This window comes from Oncorhynchus nerka, linkage group LG21 (genome assembly GCF_034236695.1).
Source record: "Oncorhynchus nerka isolate Pitt River linkage group LG21, Oner_Uvic_2.0, whole genome shotgun sequence".
Taxonomy (NCBI): Eukaryota; Metazoa; Chordata; class Actinopteri; order Salmoniformes; family Salmonidae; genus Oncorhynchus; species Oncorhynchus nerka.
In genome coordinates this window covers 31,009,092-31,022,485 of record NC_088416.1, presented here as the reverse complement: position 1 = coordinate 31,022,485, position 13,394 = coordinate 31,009,092, and the positions used below count along the sequence as shown (strand labels likewise).

The 13,394-nt window shown below is 42.8% G+C and overlaps 1 protein-coding gene across 1 annotated transcript; it reads left to right on the top strand.

The window, feature by feature from the left end:
• The first annotated feature begins 3,424 nt into the window (after positions 1–3,424).
• Positions 3,425–12,724, top strand: LOC115110576 (phenylalanine--tRNA ligase alpha subunit-like). Its single transcript, XM_029636346.2, has 13 exons — positions 3,425–3,611; positions 5,421–5,558; positions 5,748–5,846; positions 5,969–6,087; positions 6,693–6,785; positions 7,360–7,488; positions 7,609–7,724; positions 7,942–8,026; positions 8,516–8,615; positions 8,768–8,936; positions 9,566–9,643; positions 10,230–10,344; positions 12,034–12,724. Exons 1-13 carry the CDS (start codon positions 3,465–3,467, stop codon positions 12,137–12,139), a joined length of 1,494 nt encoding a protein of 497 aa, XP_029492206.1. The 5' UTR covers positions 3,425–3,464; the 3' UTR covers positions 12,140–12,724.
• The last annotated feature ends 670 nt before the right edge of the window (positions 12,725–13,394 follow it).

Here is a 13,394-nt window from a genome sequence, read left to right as displayed (position 1 = left end):
AAAAAAAAAACATTAATGTGAACCTCCCAACTACAATTGAGGACATTGTAGGTAGGCTATTACATCTGTTATATCTTTCTGATGCAAGTAGATAATATAACTACTAGAGAGTGAATGTGGCTCATAGATTAGCCTGACTTGTTCCCCACACTGGCATCATGGTCATCGCTGGAGGAGGACATTTCACCTCTACCTCCGCCTGATTCTTCATGTCAATCATCTTCAGGCGTTTGTTCACCTCCCAAACCTGGTCTCAGAAACATTTTGTCTTATTCTGCACATAAATCCGAGACACTCCATTTAGTATGATATTCTACGTATTGTATGGTATGTACTCATTTGTGGATGTCCATCACCTATTTCATATGATATGTTACAAATTACAATTCGTATTATATATTATGAATTTGCAAAAGGTACAATATGTTACGAATTTGTGAAAGATGCTATATGGTACGAATTTGCAAAACGTATGATGTGTTACGAATTCTGGCGAGGTGGCTAATGTTAGGCTAGGGTTTTAGGCTAGGGTTTAGGATTAGGGGTTAGGATTAGGGTGATGAGATTCTAATTCTTAACCTTTAGGTTGCTAGCCATTCACCTTACAGTAATTAACCATGACAGTTTGCCAAAAGGCACCTAAAGGATTCTGACCATGAGAAACAAGATTCTCTGGTCTAATGAAACTAAGATTGAATTCTTTGGCCTGAATGCCAAGCGTAACGTCTGGAGGAAACCTGGCACCATCCCTACGGTGAAGCATGGTGGTGGCAGAATCATGCTGTGGGGATGTTTTTCAACGGCACTGACTGGGAGACTAGTCAGGATCGAGGCAAAGATGAACGGAGAAAAGTACAACGAGAGCTTTGATGAAATGCGCTCTGGAGCAGGTTAGGACCTCAGACTGGGACGAATGTTCACCTTCCAACAGGACAACGGCCCTAAGCACACAGCTAAGACAACACAGGAGTGGCTTTGGGACACATCTCTGAATGTCCTTGAGTGGCCCAGCCAGAGCCTGGACTGGAGCCCGATCGAACATCTCTGGAGAGACCTGAAAATAGCTGTGCAGCGACGCTCCCCATCCAACCTGACAGAGCTTGAGAGGATCTGCACAGAAGAATGGAAGAAACGTCATGCCCAAGAAGACTCACGGCTGTAATTGCTGCCAAAGTTGCTTCAACAAAGTACTGAGTAAAGGGTCTGAACACTTATGTAAATGTAATATTTAAAGTTTGGGATTTTTAATACATTTGCAAAAAATGTCTAAACCTGTTTTTGCTTTGTCATTATGGGGTATTGTGTGCAGATTGATGAGGGAACAATAACTATTTAATCCATTTTAGAATAAGGCTCTAATGTAACTAAATGTGGAAAAAGTCAAGTGGTCCGAATGAACTGTATTTACTGCTTTGAGTGATGAACACACAGCTTTCTTTCTGCATAGGTGTATTACAGTCAATTGAGCCAAATATAGACTGAACAAAAATATAAACCATAAAATATAATATATAAACCATTTCAAATATTTTACTGAGTTACAGTTCATATAAGGAAATCAGACTATTTAAATAAATTAATTAGGCCCTAATCTATGGATTTCACATGACTGGGAATAAAAAATATGTATCTGTTGGTCACAGATACCAACAAAAGAAAAAGTAGGGGTGTGGATCAGAAAACCATTCAGTATCTGCTGTGATCACCATTCGCTTCATGCAGCATGACACATCTCCTTCGAATACAGTTGATCAGGCCTGTGGAATGTTGTCCCACTCCTCTTGAATGGCTGTGTGAAATTGCTGGATATTGGCGGGAACTGGAACATGCTGTCTTACACGTCGATCCAGAGCATCCAAAACATGCTCAATGGGAAAAAGTGTCTGGTGAGTATGCAGGCCATTGAAGAACTGGGACATTTTCAGCTTCCAGGAATTATGTACAGATCCTTGCGACATGGAGCTGTGCATTATCATGCTGAAACAAAAGGTGATGGCGGGCGGATGAATGGCACGAAAATGGGCCTGGGGATCTCGCCACGATGTCTCTGTGCATTCAAGATGCCATCAATTGTTTTCATTGTACATAGCTTATGCCAGCCCATACTATAGCCCCACCGCCACCATGGGGCACTCTGTTCACTACGTTGACATCAGCAAACTGCTCGCCCACATGACGCTATCTGCCATCTGCCCGGTACAGTTGAAACTGGAATTCATCCGTGAAGAGCTCACTTCTCCAGCGTGCCAGTGGCCATCGAAGGTGAGCATTTGACCATGGAAGTCAGTTACGACACCAAACTGCAGTCAAGACCCTGTTGAGGACGATGAGCACGCAGATGAGCTTACCTGATGAGCTTACCTTATCAGTCGTGCAAACCCACAGTTTCATCAGCTGTCCAGGTGGCTGGTCTCAGACGATCCCGCAGGTGTAGAAGCCGGATGTGGAGGTGTTGGTCTGCAGTTGTGTGGCCGTTTGGACGACGTACTGCCAAATTTTCTAAAAGGATGTTGGCTTATGGTAGAGAAATTAACATCCTGTTAACAGCTCTGCTGGAAATTCCTGCACTCAGCAAGCCAGTTGCACGCTCCCTCAAAACTTGAGACATCTGTGGCATTATGTTGTGTGACAAAACTGCACAAAACTTTTAGAGTGGCCTATTATTGTCCCCAGCACAAGGTGCACCTGTGTAACGATCATGCATTTTAATCTGCTTCTTGATATGCCACACCTATCAGGTGGATGGATTATCTTGGCAAAGGAGAAATGCTCACTTATAGGGATGTAAACAAGTTTGTGTACAACATTTGAGCAAAATATGCTGTTTCTCTGTAAGGAACATTTCTGGGAACTTTAATTTCAGCTCATGAAACATGGGACCAACACTTTACATTTACATCATATTTTATATTTGGTACAGCTATCCATCTGGATTTCCATGTCTGTTTCTATTAGTTGTTTTTAATCTCTCAACAAGGAAGATGTGTAGTAATTTGCTTTTGTATAAAGTAAAATGTTATTATATTTCTATTGAAATATTCCTTCTAGTTCTAGGCAAACACGTTATAGCCCCCTTTTATGGGACAATTCTGGTGTTGAGAGCCATTCAGAAAAACATAATTCCAACTGTATGATCTTACATGCATTTAAACTTCACCTACCTACAGCAAGCACAATATTTCCAGGATATATCAGATCAGTAATTCAACTATATCCATTCATGTGAAGTGTTAATCATTCTCATCCTCAGTCGCAATGCAGTCACTGTCAGTACATTGCATGGGATAAATCAAGTGTGTAGTGGATTTTTTTTTATTCTTCAAGATGTCAATTCAGGTATTAATTTTCGCTTGTTCTAAGGAGTTTACGGTATTTCCAAAATACTGGCTCTTGTATTCCAGTACTTTCGACATATCCAATACTGAGCTCACTACCGGTCTCTTTTCGGCTTCGCTGTGACTAGCATGGCTGACACTGGTCTTGTAGAAACGCTTCTTCGGCGGGTGGAAAAGGTGGACGGTGGTCTCGACAGTCAAGATGTTGCGACCAGTCTCGGGGTGGACCACCAAGCTATCGTCGGTGCTGTGAAGAGCCTACTGGCACTTGGTGATGTGAGTTTACCTGCCCGTTTTGAAGCGGAAGTCAAGTGACCGTCCACTTTTTTCATTCGGCAGAGACTTTAAGGTTAACAGTTGACGCTTAAACCGCCTAGCAAAAACCTAAAACTGACCATTACCTTAACACTAACCTAATTTTAATAAATTCTGAAATTAAATATCGTTTTGGGCGTCAAGCTTGTACTTATAGCATTTTCTGTTCATCCTATGATGATGGGCGATTGGATAGGAAAGTGATGCAATAGGGACGTAAACAGGATCGTGTTATCCATGAATAACTGCAGTGGTGACTGTTCAGTCTGATTGTTCAACTGCACTGCTAATCAGCAAACTTGACTAAAAACAAAAACTGTTAGACATGTTCAATATTTGGTTTTATTGAATCGTCATTAAGGGAATCTACCAACGTCTGATACACCTAACTGGCTACTACTTGTATAGGATGGTAATTAATGGAAGCTTCTCTAATATCAAACATGTAAAGTGTGGTGTACCGCAGGGCAGCTCTCTAGGCCCGCTACTCTTTTCTATTTTTTACCAATGACCTGCCACTGGCATTAAACAAAGCATGTGTGTCCATGTATGCTGATGATTCAACTATATACACATCAGCAACCACAGCTAATGAAGTCACAGAAACCCTTAACAAAGAGTTGCAGTCTGTTTTGGTGTGGGTGGCCAGTAATAAACTGGTCCTGAACATCTCTAAAACTAAGAGCATTGTATTTGGTACAAATTATTTTTGAAGTGCTAGACCGCAGCTGAATCTGGTAATGAATGGTGTGGCTGTTGAACAAGTTGAGGAGACTAAATTACTTGGCGTTACCTTAGATTGTAAACTTTCATGGTCAAAACATATAGATTCAATGGTTGTAAAGATGGGGAGAGGTCTAGACGTAATAAAGAGATTGCTCTGCTTTTCTGACACCACACTCCAAAAAGAAAGTTCTGCAGGCTCTAGTTTTGTCTAATCTTGATTATTGTCCAGTCGTGTGGTCCAGCGCTGCAGGAAAAGCCAAGTTAAGCTGCAGTTGGCCCAGAACAGAGTGGCACGTTTTGCTCTTAAATGTAATTGGAGGGCTGATATAAATACTATGCATACCAGTCTCTCTTGGCTAAGAGTTGAGGAGAGATTGACGGCATCACATCTTTTTATAAAAAACATTAATGTGTTGAAAATCCCAAATTGTTTGCGTAGTCAACTTACACGCAGCTCTGACACACATACTTTTCCCACCAGACATGCCACCAGGGGTCATTTCACAAATTCAAGAAAGCGTACAGTATTATATAGAGCCCTTATTGCATGGAACTTCCTTCCATCTCATATTGCTCAAATAAACAGCAAACCTGGTTTCAAAAACAGATAAAGAAACACCTCGTGGCACAACACCTCTCCCCTATTTTACCTAGATAGTTTGTGTGTATGCATTGATATGGAGGCTACATGTGCCTTTATTTTTTTTTATGTGGTTCTGTTCTTGCCTATTGATCTGTATGATGTCATTATGTTTCATGTTTTGTGTGGACCCCAGGAAGAGTAGCTGCTGCTTTTGCAACAGCTAATGGGGATCTTAATGAAATACCGAAATGTCAACATTGAGAAATTAGACTGAGTCAATAAATTGGGAGCTGTTTTTGTCACTGGATCTAAAAATGAATCCATGGTAAACGTATAATGTGCAGTGATAGTTAATTCATGATGTGTACACCAATCAGACCTTGAGAAGATGACAAATGTGTGGTCTTCTGCCTCAAGGCTCCATTATGATTCTGATCATGGTTGTTTGTTTTCCTGCGCAGGTGATCTCAGCTGAGCAGCGCTCCTCGAAGCACTGGGAGCTGACTGGGGAAGGCTGTGAGATAGCCGAACAGGGCAGCCATGAGGCCCGAGTCGTCAGCTCCATCCCAGAGGAAGGGATGCCTCAGAGCCAGCTCATGGTGAGAGGACCTGTAGGGTGCCTGGACAAATAATATGTACCATGATGTTATGTTTATTTGGAGGAAAAAAATCTGGCTGAAAAATAAAGAATTGATTGAAAGTTGATCTTTACATTGTGATTTTATATGCTTTCCACTTGGAGCATTGGGGCAGTGTTTACAGGTAGTTTTGTCTCTCTTTCTGTGTAGAAACTAGCCTTTGGGAAGGTGGGTTTCAGCAAGGCCATGTCCAACAAGTGGATCCGTCTGGACAAGGGCCACGAGGGCGGACCCAGGATCTTCAAGACTGTGAGTTTATCTTCACATCTGACTTGGTGTGCTTTGTGATTGAGTGTGAGTGTTGCTTTTCTCATGGAGAAATGAAGTATGACACACATAAACATCAATTTCACGTGTGTGTGTGTGTCCAGGTGGAGCACTTAGAAGACTTGGTGAGGGACAAGTTGCTCCTGGTACAGAAAGGCCAGGCGTCTCAACTGCAGGAGAAGGAGAAGAATGAGCTGAAGAAACGCAAACTGCTCTCTGAAGTGTAAGAATCAGACCGGTTGATAATATTTGACTACTGTGAAAACGTCTGTGAAATGTTAAGTATATTCCTAATTGATATCTACCAGTAGATGGCAATAGATGCCATTCAGCAGTACAACAGTGTTCAATCATCTGGCATCCAGGCATGTTCAGGATGCCCCAGTCACAACTAGCCTCAGCATAGTCTCATGCTGATGATGTTCTCTGACTTGTTGACCCCTAAGTCGTTAGTTGAATAACAGCTGAGAAATTATATTAAATATATCAATAAGGTTTGGATTAGAATATAAATTGTCATATATCATAGTTACATCCTACTTACATAATATTCTCAGATCAGATGCGCGTCAATGTTGTCGTCTTGTCTGAGTCGAGATGTCTAGTTCACCCAATGATATGAATACACTGAGCAACAAATTGTTAATTGTATACTTTCTATTTGCTAAATAGTGTCCCAGGCCCTCACCACCACCACCACATGTTCCCAATCTCCAATGTTCCCCAAGATAAGACCTCTTGTGGCCTTTGTGACTCATGTGATATACCACTTTCAAATGACCACATTTATGCCGTTTGAATGATTATATTTATTTCCGTGAATTTTAGGACGGTCAAGTCCTATTGGATCACAAAGGGCAGCTGTTTCAGCACCACCATCACTAAGCAGGAGACAGAGCTCACCCCTGAGATGATCGCTAGGTGAGTCCTGCTCTGCTTTTCCTGTCAACTTTGTCATGGTCGCTCTATGATTGCTAAGATGGACGAGGGATTCCTCATTCTGTATCTCTAACCTGCATGCTGCTGCTGAGGACCCCGTCCTAAGGCAAATGTATATTATCATTCTCTCACAGTGATGTTGTTTCTATTCATATCACTGCATGTTGTAGTCAAATTGGCAGTGTTTTCATTAGGTACCGCGCATGATCCAATTAGTTTTTATTTTTACCTGGAAACTGCTGTCTCTCTCAAAATGCAGGTGATCTCTTGACCAAGCCTGGTTTTCATGTGATTGTTTGAAACAATTTGTTAGTTCTCGTACCCCAAAACAGATTAATGAAAATGCACCTGGTCTGCAATATCACATGAGGGGATTTGGCACAGAACTGTATTCAGGTGTCCCAAAAATGAAATGAGTGTTTTTGTACATTTACCTCCACGTTTTATCTGCACACAGACTTTGCTTGTGTTTGGCCATATACACAAATTAATTTGATGTTCTCTAGAACATATTATATGTTCTCCTCCAAATTGACCTATCTCTGGTCTGTGACAGTGGGAGCTGGAAGGAGAAGAAGTTCAAGCCTTATAACTTTGAGGCTTTGGGTGTGGCCCCAGACTGTGGCCATCTGCATCCGCTCATGAAGGTCCGCACGCAGTTCAGACAGATCTTCCTGGAGATGGGGTCAGTCGCCTATCCTCTATTCTGCCCTTGCAGGACACCATCAGTATACCCTATATAACTAATGTACGGTAAGACTAAGGTTTAAGACATGTGTGTACTCACTCCTCCTGTCTCCTTCAGCTTCACTGAGATGCCCACCAACAACTTCATTGAGAGCTCCTTCTGGAACTTTGACTCCCTGTTTCAGCCCCAGCAGCACCCAGCCAGGGACCAACACGACACCTTCTTCCTGTCTGGTGAGCGACTGGGTGTCTCTGTGTGTCTGGGCTTGATGCCCAGATAGGATTAAATGGTGCATTATTGATGATGCACTGAAAGGGAAATCTGATTTCCCTAGCTAAAACAGACTCTAGATTTCCATTAGATATAACTCATCTGTTTTCATCATGTACCATCAGTATTATTTCCATTTAACTTACTGGTAACTGTGGCCCCTCTTATTATATGTCTCAGACCCAGCTCAGGCCCATGAGTTTCCCCAGGACTACCTGGAGAGAGTGAGGAAGGTCCATTCAGAGGGAGGCTTTGGATCACAGGGGTGAGAGCTAATCTTCCACACACGTGCATACACATGGATTTACACACACACGTTTTATTTAATTAATTTTTATAAAAAATAAAAATAAATCTCCCCAATTTCGTGGTATACAATTGGTAGTCACAGTCTTGTCCCATTGCTGCAACTCCCGTACGGACTCATTCTTGACACAATGCCCACTTAACCCGGAAGCCAGCCGCACCAATGTGTCGGAGGAAACGCAGAGGAAACAGCGCCCGGCCCGCCACAGGAGTCGCTAGTACGCGATGGGACAAGAACATCCCTGTCGGCCAAACCCTCCCCTAACCCAGACAACGCTCGGCCAATTTTGTGCCGCCCCATGTGTCACTCGGTCGCGGTCGGCTGCAGCTGGACTCTAATCAGGATCTCTAGTGACACATCTAGCACTGCGATGCAGTGCCTTAGACCACTGTGCCACTCAGGAGGCCCAACATGTTCTATTTTTAACGCTGTGTGTGTGTTTGACAGGTACAAGTATGACTGGAAGATTGAGGAGGCTCAGAAGAACATCCTCCGTACTCACACCACAGCAGTCAGCGCTCGCATGCTGTACAAACTCGCTCAGCAGGTAACCCACTATCTACGTTTGTTCATGCTGTCTTAGTATTTACTAAAATGAATTAGAACGTAATTGCATGAGGGTGATGTTACATTCCAACTGTGCAGAAATTGAGCAACTTTCCTCTGTAACCATTTCAAATGTACCTTTCTTTCTACCAGGAAAAGTTCACCCCTGTCAAGTACTTTTCTATCGACAGAGTATTCCGTAATGAAACTCTGGATGCCACCCACTTGGCAGAGTTTCACCAGATTGAGGGAGTGGTGGCTGACTATGGCCTTACCCTGGGTGACCTCATGGGCATCCTTCATCAGTTTTTCAATAAACTAGGTGAGGGCTCTACCGGTCAGGGTTGGGGTCAATTCCACTCATTCAATTCTCTCCCACGAAATGTAATTCAATTCAAATTCGAGGTCGGTCTTTGAATTCAGAGAGAATTCAATTCCTCTCAATTCCAATGTTAGGTAAATTCCAAGAATTCAAGTCAAAATTCAATATTATCCCCAACAATTCAACAAATTCCAATTAGAAATTAAATTTCCTCAGGCATTCAGGCTGATCATGTCACTGTTCAGACAGCCTAGCTATACTGAAAATATCTGAATACAGGTTGAAATGATGAAAAACAAATCCTACAGTAAATGTTACTATATGCATTCATTCCATTAACTAAGGGAATGTAAAAAATATTGAATTTCAATTCCAAAGATTAAATGTAAAAAAATAAAAATAGAATGTAATTCAACACATTCTCATGAATGAGGGAATTCAAGAATTGAATGGAATTTAAATGATATAAGAATTGAGTACCTCATTCTTTAATTTATTTTTATTTTTTAACAGTTGTCCGTACTGAAGTGGCCTCTAATGCATCTTAATGCCTGTAGTACAACATGAGCTTGTTTCTCTGTCAGATGTAGTATTTCTGAGAAAGTAAATATATTTATAATTTTCTCCAGGAATCACCAAATTACGCTTTAAACCGGCCTACAATCCATACACCGAGCCGAGCATGGAAGTGTTCAGCTATCATGAAGGTACAGTTCTTTTGAAGATCCTCAAACCCTGGCATGTCTCATGTTTGTGTGAAATGTGTGTTTTGGCCTTGTCTCACTCAAACCCAAAAGCCCATAGACGACGCAATCCTATCCACACTGAGTACATCTTTTTTTTCTTTTTTTTCACAATTTCGTGGTATCCAATTGTTAGTAGTTACTGTCTTGTCTCATCACTACAAGGCGTGCATCCTCCGAAACACAACCCAACCAAGCCGCAATGCTTTTAACACAGCACGCATCCAAACCCGGAAGCCAGCCGCACCAATGTGTCGGAGGAAACACCGTACACCTAGCGACCTGGTCAGGGTGCACTGCGCCCGGCCTGCCACAGGAGTCGCTAGTGTGAGATGAGACAAGGATATCCCTACCGGTCAATCCCTCCCTAACCCGGATGACACTGAGCCAATTGTGTGCCTCCCGGTCGCGGCCGGCTGCGACAGAGCATGGGCTCGAACCCAGAGTCTGGTGGCACAGCTAGCATTGCGATGCAGTACCTTAGACCACTGTGCCACCCGGGAGGCACACACTGAATCCATCTTAATTTGTCCATTCCTGCTCACTCCAGGGCTGAAGAAGTGGGTGGAGGTGGGAAACTCTGGGATGTTCAGGCCAGAGATGCTGCTGCCTATGGGGCTCCCTGAGGGGGTGACGGTCATCGCCTGGGGGCTGTCTCTGGAGAGGTGAGTCAATGACAAAGAAACACATCCTCTTCAACTAGAACTGATCCTGGTGATGTAATGGAATTGACTGACTGACATTTGTTAATACAAGACCTACAATACACAACCCCTTCTGCCTGGCCTACCCCACTTCAACACTCTCTGACCCCTGTCTCTAGGGCCGGGAATTGCCAGGGACCTCAAGATACGATATCACTATACTTAGGTGGCGATACGATATGTAGTCTAAAACATAAGAAAGACCTGCTCTTTCCATGACATAGACAAACCATGTAAATTCAGGTGAAGGCTATGATCCCTTATTGATGTCACCTGTTAAATCCACTTCAAGGAGACAGGTTAAAGGATTTTTAAGCCTCGAGACAATTGCGACATGGATTGTGTATGTGTGCCATTCAGAGTGTGAATGGGCAAGACAAAAGATTTTAGTGCCTTAAATGGGGTGTGGTAGTAGGTGCCAGGGCACCAGTTTTGAGTCTGTCAAGAACAGCAACGCTGCTGGGTTTTTCATGGCCAACAGTTTCCTGTGTGCATCAAGAATGGTCCACCACCCAAAGGACATCCAGCCAACTTGACACAACTGTGGAAAGCATTGAAGTCAACATGGGCTAGCATCCCTGTGGAACGCTTTCGACACCTTGTAGAATTGAGACTGTTCTGATGGCAAAAGGTGGGGTGCAACTCAATATTAGTAAGGTGTTCTTAATGTTTGTTATACTCAGTGTGTCTGCTGCAGAGAAACAAGCGAGAGCATGAGAAAACACGTTTTGATCAGTCAGGGAACTAAGTGCTGAAAAAATGTTTGATCGCTATTTAAAAAGATGGAGAACAAGCTTTAGGCAGGTACAGCCGACTAGTGCTAGCTAACGCTACCGAGAGTAGCAAAACCATTTATTTATTATTAATTACAAATCAACTTGGATATCGATATAATACCATCCAAAAATAATATTGCATTATGTAACTATCTATTCACCCCCCCATCATTACCTGTCTCTCCACTGCTCCACTCTTGGGCCAGCTATCTCACTGGAATTGACCCGCATCAGCTTCATATCCCTTACCCTGACCTTAACTCTCTCATAACCAGATGCACAGGGTCAACTGTTAGTGTACTTGAATGGGACATGGGATTTCAATAGTAAAATGTTTCCATAATGTGAAAATATACAATGTTATGCCTGTAATCCCAGTGTGATTTCCCATAGAGGGGTTAAAGGTGGACAGTAGTGTGGTCATGTCCCCCCCCCCCCAGATGTGCAGCCATGCTTCCAGCACACACCACCAGTCTGTTGGCCCACATGTCGACATGTTTACTTCTGGATTGTTATATCTGAGACATTAGCATAAAACACCATATTGCCTAATGAGCCTAGAATAATGGTTTCCTCAGATGGTCAGAACTGACCAATTAGATATATTTGTGCTCTACTGCGGGTGCTTGAACCCTGGTGACACTGAGGAATTGTATCTATGAAGAAATCACTGCTAATGGCTATAGTCAGTGAGCTGGGAAGGACCATATCATCTACTCTGTGTAATCGCTCTCCTCCATCCCCTCTGTCCATATAGACCCTTGTCTCTATCCCTGTTTGTCCCCGCTTTCTCTTTGCTGTTTCCACCTATCCTTATAATGTACTATGTCATCTTCCTGACACGCTTTCCTCTGCCCTTCTCTGTCTCCTTCAGGCCCACCATGATCAAGTATGGCATCAACAACATTCGTGAGCTGGTGGGACACAAGGTCAACCTGCAGATGGTCTACGACAGCCCTGTGTGTCGACTGGACTCTTAGATTCTGTTCAGGCTTCCTCTTGGACAGGCTTACATTACCATACACATCCCACCCAAGGCCGGTGTCATCAGGACCCCTTTGCCCACTAGCAACCATATGAACACTGAAGAATCCCACAAACCCTTAATCTACCTTGGCCAGAGACAGATCTGTCTGTTTGAGAGGGAGGGAAAGAGGACTTACTTTTCTCCTTATAGCTTGTCTGTGGTTCTAGCTGGATTATTGCCGTTGTTTAGCCACGCGATACACAGATTATACTTTAAACCTAATTTATGAAACAGTTATAACTCATCTTTGGTCCTAACCAGCATCTATGCATGTGCTGAGGGGTAGGTAGTGCTATTACTGTGTTCTCTGCTGATGTGTGCCCTACATCAGAGCATAAGGAACTTCACCAGTGAGTCTGTTTTTTAATTTAAACGTTAGGTAGCCGCTGTGCAGTTTTCTATGTAATGAAATTCTTGTACAGTAAAGATGCTAACTTGAAGCCCTTTAGCCTTCCATACAAAACCAACCAACTCTGTGCTGTGTCCACTCAGTTCATGAGACAAATTAGAAATGGTCAAATAAAGATATTTGAAAGTAGCACGATTTACGCAGTCAGTCTAATGTAATCCCCATTGGTAATGCTGAGTTTTTGTTATTCTACTCTGGCTGTGCCAGGTCTGGTTTTAAACCGGTCAGAAGAACATTCTTGTTTTCCTCAATCTTGTTGTGGCAGGTGTGTAACGTGGATTGGCGTGTTGAGTGATGTGTGCCAAGGTTTAACCCAGAGGATTTAGGAGTTATTTGTGTCATTCCAGTGAAGGTGGGATTACGAATCACCTTTATCGCCTCTAAGTCTCATGTCATCGTACACAGGGTAGACTTTTAGCTCTGTGTGCTCACAGGAGATAATTGGGTTAACACATTAGAGCTCTTTGGTTGTAAGTTTAACCTAAAATAATTTGCTATGGTACTAAATAAAGAGTCAAGTCTTCCTGTTAGTTTGTTTTGGGCAACGGCACGTTGGATATGTTTTTTGCTGGTAGCCTAGTTCATCCCCAATCCCTGCAAGATTCTGAATAAATTTGCTGTTGTGAAGAGATGTTATACACTCTACTGTTATGTATTATGTAAATCTTCCATAGTCTGAATCAGAGACTCTACGTTGTAATGCAAATCAGTATCCTTCTGAGGAGCAATATTGAAGTTGTACTTCAGCCATGCGTAATCACTTCACTGGAATTGCTTCTCCTGAATGAACCTGGCACAG